The 9,140-nt window shown below is 42.6% G+C and overlaps 1 protein-coding gene across 1 annotated transcript in view; it reads right to left on the bottom strand.

Annotated features, from left to right (window-relative positions):
- Positions 1 to 260: 260 nt before the first annotated feature.
- The window catches only part of foxp1b (forkhead box P1b), a 123,398-nt gene continuing 114,518 nt past the window's right edge, over positions 261 to 9,140 (bottom strand). Inside the window, 4 exon segments of the mRNA XM_024426829.2 lie at positions 261 to 4,799; positions 7,533 to 7,699; positions 7,932 to 8,001; positions 8,806 to 8,927. Coding sequence (XP_024282597.2) covers positions 4,661 to 4,799; positions 7,533 to 7,699; positions 7,932 to 8,001; positions 8,806 to 8,927 — 498 coding nt within the window. The 3' untranslated portion in view covers positions 261 to 4,660.

Raw genomic sequence — 9,140 nt, 5'->3', positions numbered from 1 at the left:
AATCTAACCTATACAACAACAACAAAAAATCTAAAAATGATAATATTATTGTAAACTGTAGGTGTCATCGCTTTGAGGAGATTTTTGTAGTATAAAGTACCCAGGCAAAATAACATGAAGAAATAAATGATCAAGTGGCCTTTTTCGTTTGCTGCGTCCTGCATTGGTACACATGGACAAGGCAACTATGATTTCAGTATTTTTTGTATGCAGATCCCTACCATTTCAACCAAGTAAGAAATGACTTCAGGAAACAAACGTGAACAACCAGCATTTTATTGCATTTTTAGAATGCTTACGTCAGTTATCGAGACTGACTGTACAACAGAATACTCTGCATCAGACAGACCAGGAATGATGAGGAGATTACAGACTGATGATGGAGGTGATGAGCAGAATATTTAGTTAATAAAACAGAAAACTACAGACTACAGCTTCAACAGAAAACTAACCTAACTGCTGAAACATTAAAGCACCGTGACAGCTGCTCTGCTGTACCCTCTTCCCTCCCTCCCTTCCTCCCTCCCTCCGCCAGAAGCACCGGTTGAGAGGATGACGGTACAACACAGTGGTGAACGACAGTGGGGTGGATCATGATTGATGGAACCGTGGCAAATTAGCATGGCCACAAGTGTCTTGAGGGGGAATCTGATGCCGCCTACACAGAGCACAGCAAGGTCAAAAGGTTACTCGACTTGGGTTGATATTTCTTGTTCAAAATTCAACATACAGTATATCAAGGACGAGTACAGTCCGACTCACATCAAACGTTTAACCTTTGTGCTCCACCTAAGACTGCTACCTGATGTGCTTGGCTTTACTGATCATGAAAAAATAACAGTTGAGATAAAAATATAACAAAAAAACGGTATGTATTTCACCTAATGATGATGGGCTGATGATGACATCACTGATGATGATGACATCACTGATGATGTATGAATGAATCGATTCCTCTGGAATAAAAACAAAGCATTTAACAAATACTCTACATCTTGGCACTGCATATTTTTCTATTTTTTCCTATTAGTTTCATATAAAATATCATTAGATTGATACACCCTTATACTATTACTGACCACTTAACTATTATTTCTCATCTCTGTGACCCTGGAATTAGTCATGCAAGATACCTCAGTCTTGTAGAGGAAATATACCTGTCTGCCCTTTCGCCGAGCAGTAATGTTTTAACATATAGCCACAGAAGGCAGTGGTTGGACCATCAAAAGGAAGTATCAAAAACAGCTTAACACAAGGAAGAACAAAATCTGTACAAAATCCTTAGGTCAATGATAACAGAGAAAAAGTCTGTTTTCTATTTTACAGTTTAAAATCCAAAATCTGGGATAATCCCCCACCCTGCCCCGCCCATCTCGCACAGATGTCTGCATGTATGACGTTTTAAAGCAAGGATTACTAAGTAAAATACATTTGCAGTACAGTTTGCTATTCCAATACATACAGCAATTTTCCAAAGCTTTTTTTTATAGCTAACACAAAGCAGTTGTGATAAAGCAAAAAGAATAACACACACATAATTTTTTGATCTTTGAAAGAAACAAGCAAAGAAAACGACAAGAAAAAGACACAAGGCGCTATACTAACAACCTACTGTTGTAAAGCCCATGACCAAGCGACTGACAATAGACTGTGAAAAGGGGGATCAAATAAAGTTAGGTGATTTCTTCATGAAAAAAGGCCTGAGGTTTGGATTGATTTTGCAAAAAGGATGCGAGACCCTCAAGATAAACAAGCTCAAATGTTGTATTCTTATCTTCTTTTTTTTTTGCCTTTAAAAAAATATTTTTTCACTCACTACAGTTTTAGACTACACATGCAAGACATACAACTAAATGCAACTGAGTGAAACACATTTTTTCTCTCTTAATTTAATCATTCCCTATAGGTTTGAACTGAGGTCTGTGTACTAACAATTTTTCTCATGCTGTTATCTTTAGTAATGTCAAGCTACACATGCTGAGAATGCTCTAATCTACCAGCTTTCCCCCCTTTAGAATACCAAGCAAATCAGCAGAAGACTGGCTTTGGATGAGATCGAGTTGTTCTCACGATCCCAGTCCGGCTGTTACTGACCCATCCCACAGCTGCCTGCTATTGGATATTAAATACATTTTCTGAAAACCACAGATTGCCCTTTTCATTAGCAATAGGAAACGCATGATGAAATGTTCAAATAACTGCCATAAAGTACCTTGTACCCAGCTTATTAGTTGACAGGAGTGTTTTTTAATATAAAAAGTAATACGTTGACAGAAACTAAACACAATCATAAAGCCGTGCCAATGTTAACAGAGAACAGTAGAATCCCGTCAAGATAGCAGGACTCACTAAAGAGTGGCATACAATCGTTGGAAAGGGTACAAATTCATAAAGAATAAAAAAACAAACAAAATATTTAATCATTGTGTGGTCCAGTTGAAGTAAAGAATCCTTTTTCACATTGTTCTCTGCAAAGCTCTCCTGTCTACTGGTAAATCAGCATCGTTATTATCATCATCTGCTTTTATCCACCCCCTTATGTTGCACAGTAATCTGCTGCTGATAGATGGACAGAGTGATCCCTTTCCCTCTCATTGGTCCAAAGACCATGCTCCCCTAATTTGGTCATGTTTGTCTGCCTCTGCATCTCCCTTGAGGTTTTGGTCACTGCAAAGTCCTGCAGCTACTGTACTCGTCATGACAACCCTTTGGCTTTAAAGGTGATGACAGTCCGACTGCTTGAGGAGCACCCTCTCTAATCAATGAGCCATTGGCTTGACAAAGCTGAGACTATACTCCAGCAATAGATCCTGTCACATCCAATGGGAGAGAATGGAGGATATTTGGCCTTATCTGCTATTGCATGAAACAGAGAACATCGTTTTTACTTTGTAGTTTATCTTTGGTAGTCACAGAACAAGATATCCGACACATCAACAACTAAATACAAAAATAAAACTAAAAACGGAACTAATAATAATAAATAAAAATGCAAAGTGGTTGCAGTCTTTAAAAAGTCAGTCTTTGACCGAGCATATTCCGTTTCATATCAATATACCAAACCTAGGATCAAGCCCATTTGTGTTCAGCCTCACAGCGCCACAGTCCCTGCATCAATCCCATTCCCTCTATCGCATTGCCTACACCACTACTCTGACTTGGTCATTGGGTTCTGCTGATGTTGACTACCGACTGTACCAGATAATCAGTTCGTTTGTGGAAGGGTGGGCGTCTGGGGCCGTAACATGGCTGACAAATACCAGAATGAAGCAATGATTAGGTCTTATTGCCCGTTTTGGGATTATCCCGAAATTAAGGACATTAATATTTAATCTGATGTGTGTAATTATTAATAATCACTCAGAACTGAGAGAGCCAACTGGTCATGCATATGGTAAAAGACATGACAACTATAGGGAATGCACTTTGATATCGTCAAGCCTGGCCAAACAATCCCTCCATGAGTGAAATGACAGTGGGGAAAACTAGACACGTTTGACCTACGATGACAGTTGTCTTCAGGAATCACAACTATCTGGTCTAAAATATCATCTTTGTCCTGCACACCTGGCATTTCATTTTCTTTCTAAAACTGGGAGCTTGCGAATGATCAGAAATGTGGATGCAGCTGACATGCACTGCCGTGAAGGGCTGTTCTCAGACATCATTTCATGAGGATAAATCATAACCTGCATGATTTCTCTGTCATTCATTCCCATCTTAAATTAAACTTCATTGATGCGTGGAGAGAGCCTTCATTACGAGTAGTGCATTGCAGACGGACTTCATGAGCTTGGGGGGGAGATGGGCTACATGTCAGGGAGGTGGCATTCTGAAGCATGTGGAATAAATGACAGAAAAATACTACTTGGTATTTTGACATTCTGCTTCATGTAAAAAACAACATGGAGACAACATGAAAGGAAATCATATAAGCATTCATCAAGTGCTGACCATACAGAATCTCCACAGCACGGGCATGAGGTCTGATCAGTTAAAGAAATCAAAAGCGATAAAGAGCAATGTACAATGAAAAAGACATACATTTAGATTTTAAACCCCTCACCCTCAAAACACACCAAAAAACATCCCTCCCACCCTAGATGGAAGCAAAGCAATGAAGTTTTGAAGGCAGTGACAATGAACAAAATATACACACACACACACACACACACACAGTGTAAATTAAATGTCAGTCAATATCTCTTAAGTTTATGGGCATATGTGTGTGTGTGAGAGAGAGAGAGAGAAAAAGACAGAACCCCTCAGCAGTCCGTGCTCAGTGTGGTTGAGTGGGCTGCATGCAGTCCATACTGGCTGCACAGTGCAGGTCCAAGAAGTCCATCCTGGATTTGAAATCACCACACTAACCAAGAAGTCCCCAGTACCAAACATGTCCATCCAACGCATGTTGAGTAGAAATGTCTTTTTTTTCCGTTCACTTAAACCAAAAAGTAGATATAAATCAAAAATACTCCCAAGTGAGACGTATTCTCGTTCTTGTGTTTTTCACTATGTATTTAATGGCACTAAAAGTCAATTGGAAACATTTGATAGCTGTCATCAGAGGGCTGAGACTGCAGTCTTGTATCTGTGTTATCTGTGACGTCGTGGCATCTCACAGATGACTAAGGTTAGTTCTGCCTCTGGGGGCCTGGCCTTACAGCATGTCATCGTGGCCCTGGTCGTCATCGTAATCTCTGTGGTGACCGAAATCTGGACTGTGGTTGGCCGTCATCACAAGGGAGAGGGGGCCTTCGTGGTCCTCCGGGTCCAGCGGTTCCTCTTTAATGTGATGCCTGCGTGGAAACAGAACACAAACAGACAGGGGATGGTCCAGTTAGTTCATCTTTAGCTGGTTAAACCCTTGTTGAACCTTTCATTCTCTCTCAAAAACAGAATCACAGGCATGTATTGATTCACAAATTAGAAACAAAAACAAATGAATGGCTCTAATGAATCTCTGAGAGGGGCCTCACTGGGCTGGGCTTGATGATAATTTCACCTTCCTTTGAGGTATTCCAATCCCAGGAAACCGGCAGGCTTTATTTTCATAGCAGCTGACAACTGGGTATTCACTTAGAATTGATAAATGAGGAAGATTAACAACGTGCGACGGGGAGAGAGAAGAATGGACTCTGCGGAGGGAGCGAGTGGGGGGTTTGTCAGCCTCCTGGTGGCGGTGGATCAGTGGCGTGCTGTGTGTTCCCCTTCCTACTCGTTAACATGCACAACCTGCGAGGCGGGTCTCCAGAGGATGACCCCGAGCCGGCTTCTATCATTAATCAACTTCAAGCAAACACAGCGACCAGACACCGCTATACATGCTTTAAACTCCAAAATTAATGCATATTTTCACCCAAGTGTCAATAAGAGAAGAAAAGCGCTGGCAGGAAGGCGCGAGAGCAGAGCAGAAAGGCACACTCAACACAACACTGTGATAAGAAACAGAGCCCTTACGAGAATAATAACGCTGTCAGTTGTAAACAAGGCAAAACATGAACCCAGCCCACTGCCTGGGCAAAGGAGGCGCTAAAGAGATGAGATCTGCCAAATTCTCATTACAGAAACACTGCAGGAATAAAGCGCACGGGAAGGAGGCTCCACAGGCGCAGAGAGGAGGGAAAAAGGTAGCATATTATGAGCAGCCTGCGGGATATTTTCCCCTTTTTATAACCATTTCAATTGTTATTTTTTAGAAATCGATACACAGAGTCAAATAATGATATATTATCGTCCCAAAATAATATGGCAATGTGTAACTGTATACATTTATGTCCCCCGTCACTATGTGTCAGTACGAGATGCCGAGCTCGTTTTGGCCAGTGGCCAGCGGCATGCACGTTCCAGATTTATTTACCCACAAACGTTACACAAATTAGATGTATTTACCCACAGACTTGAAAACAAGTTCAACACAAACGAGCTGACAAAACAGGGAGAAAAGTAAAGTCAGCTTTTCTATTGGTTTCAGATCAAAGTAACTCCACAAGTCACATCGCCTCAGGTCTCAATCCCTGGCTGCAGGGCAAACATGAAATTGTTATTATTATGCTATTGAACTGCATGCTGATTCCACACTCTGCTTTTAATTAGCTGGCTGAGGCTGGATACCTGATTATATTCTTCCTGTAAAATAGAACGGCCCCTGTTTTCCTCCCTGTGTTAAAAGCCTAACTCTGACGAACACCATGCAGGGCTGTGAGATAGGCAGCTGGTAAACACATGTAAGGCCTGGGCCACTCCATAGTCAAGCCTGATGTCTGTACACCAGGTGAAGAGCTGTGAGCCAGGTTTGGTTCGGGTGGGACGAGGATGTTGCGAGTCTGCAGATTGTGTGAGGTGCATCTCTTGGAGAACAGAGAGGGAGCCGGCTTGAGAGCGATAGAGGGTGCTAGCTCGTAAACCTGAACGTTTGTTTGAAGGCGTGCTGCTTCATAGAAGATAGAGGAAATGTGGCGCTGCGCAAATGCACTGAAGTTGAACGCTCTGACAAATTTTCTACTCGTATAAAGCTTATCCACACGGAGTAATTGTGAAAAAGCTCAGAATATGGGTTTAATCAGCCTCAAGATAAAGAGAGGGAGAGAGACACAGGCAGCCTTTGGGCCAGCACACCCATCCTGTCTCTGCCTTTCCTGTTCCAGAGCGATGCCCAAAGCTATGTTCACAGTGATTAGGGATGGCACTTTTCTCCATTTCGCCACAAGCTCAATACTGCACCTTTTTGTTTTCCGGCACAACTTCCCTCTAGCTCTGATGTTTTACGGGGCCATCCCTAAATCTAACAGAGCTGCACATCGGTGCCCCACATCTGGAAACGATGCAGCCTGCCCCATATTATTTTAGGCTTCAAACAACTTAGCAGACACTCCTATACAACAAGTGAATAGGGAACTGTGGTTTCCAGGCCGACCACAGCTTTCCTACATGGGAACCTTGGACTATTTCTTCTAGAATAATTATGCTTTTTTTCTTGTTTTTCTTTCGACGGCTCAGAGGGTTCTGAACGTGTTGGAGCTCATGTTTCAGTGTGGAGGAGACAGCAGCTTTGTCACTTTTCTTTCTGGCATTTTGTAAATATTTGTAATAAATTGAAGAGGTGATTATGGCTGGACTCAGCAGATGGCAGGACACATTTTAGAAGCGTAATAAAGAAGAGTTTATAAACTTTGTGTTGAAATAACAGAGGGCTCCGGTCTTTTCTTCCCGGCCTTGCCTGGCTTTAAAACCTTCCAGAAGGTGGAGTTTCCATTTTCAGGAAGGGCTGCAGCCACAGTCCTGGCCCTGACCCTCCATTCAACTGTGCCAATATCATCCTCTCTTTATTTATAATCCTGTTTATCACTCTTCATTTAGTATAACATTGACATTTAATATCAAATTCTAAAGCATGTGAGTGGATTTTTAAATGTTCTATCAAAATCCATTATATTTGGGATCTATTTGAATCAGTGGTGACCAGCTGAAACTCTTTCCTTTCCTCCAGTCTGAAACAAATACTGCAGATAAAAAAGTAAGGAGCCACTCACATAGCTGGCAAGGGAGAGCGTCCTGGACTGCTGTCACTGCCGTTGCTGTTTCCATGGTCCATCGCTCCGTTCATCTCCTCTCGGATGGCATTCGCCAGGGAGTTGAGGGTGGGACTTCCAATGGAAGCAGTAGTGTATAGAGGTATGTTGTTTTCTGCCATTGAAGCCTGAAAAGCATGCACAGTGTTAAAACAGTGAAACGGAAGAAAACTGTCAGCACTTTTCAGCCTGCCAACCCACCACCCGCACATCCAAAACAAGGAAGAATGACCAGGAATAGGAGGTGGACACAGTGTTATGTTTATTATTTCCTGCCTTTCTTTCCCTCACAGTAAAAGGTTAAAAGGTAAAGTAGTGAACGCCCAGAGAGCTTGAGACTGAGTCAGTATTCACATTTACCTGGAAGGCTGCTGAGAGAGCTGGCCCATAACCCAAGCTGGTCTGGATGTTCTTCACTAATGCTGGACTTCTGCAGAAAACAACTTTAGTTTAGAAAATGCTCATCATTCATTTAGTACATTCCATGCAATTTTATCAATCCCCCAAAGTTCACAGAATCATTTCAATTCATTGTAAGGAAGACAAAACAGGTTGATGAAAGCAGGTTGTGTAAAAGCACGATGTAATGATGGAAGAGCTGAACACAGAGGCATGATGGGAACACAGAGGCATTGATGGGAACACAGAGGCGGAGCATGCAGGAGGTGGGGGAGGTGGGGGGGGTTGGGGGTCAGGAAGCAGTGTGGGCCAGGCGGAAGTGCTTACTGTACGAGCAGCTCATCAAAGTTCTCATCAGCGGCGTATTTCCGAGGGCGGCCTCGCTGTACGTGGCGGCCGCGTTTAAACTCCTCATCATCAACAGTCCAAAAGGACCCAAACTCATCCTCTACTCTCACAAAGCACTTATGCAGGGAAAGGTTGGTGCGAATGGCACCCTGAGCAGGAGACGAGCATCAGGGCAGCCAGATGCAGATGCAGTGATCACAACAACACAGGGACAGATAGACAGAGGGACAGACAGACCAACACCAGTCACAGACAGAGGGACAAGGGAGGAGAGGGAGATGATCAACATGAAAATAAGCACAAGCCAATGTGGGTTATGGTTACACCACCAGGAGTAGAAGACGGAAAGCACGGGGGATGCTGCACACTAAAGCAAACAGCGACTTTTGGGGGACATCGTGGCACGCAGACAATGACATGGAGCAGCCTCTTCCCATAGATCCACAACCAGACAAACGCCAGAGTCGGCCAGAGATGGCAGACCTACCCACTGATCTTTTGTGGCCTTCTCTTTTGGAACTCTAGTTCATCCACTGTCCACACAGCCCCTTTAACGTTTTCTACTCGCACAAAACACTTGTGAAGACTAAGATTATGCCGGACTGCGTTCTGCAGTTGGTGTAAAAAAAGAGAAGGGAGAGAAAAATTCTATCAACACAAGAAAATGTCTAATAATGAACCACTTCATTTCAGAGAAGAAACATTTAGACAGACACATGATAGATCATGGACATAAATACAGTACATTCCTTCAAGTATCAGTGATCTATTGGCAGTAGACTGCCAAAAGTATCAAATGACAAAAACATTGTGGAAATATTT

Source organism: Oncorhynchus tshawytscha, linkage group LG07 (genome assembly GCF_018296145.1).
Source record: "Oncorhynchus tshawytscha isolate Ot180627B linkage group LG07, Otsh_v2.0, whole genome shotgun sequence".
In the NCBI taxonomy this organism is placed as follows: Eukaryota; Metazoa; Chordata; class Actinopteri; order Salmoniformes; family Salmonidae; genus Oncorhynchus; species Oncorhynchus tshawytscha.
Note: the sequence above shows the minus strand (reverse complement) of the source record. Positions and strands in the feature narration are given on the sequence as shown.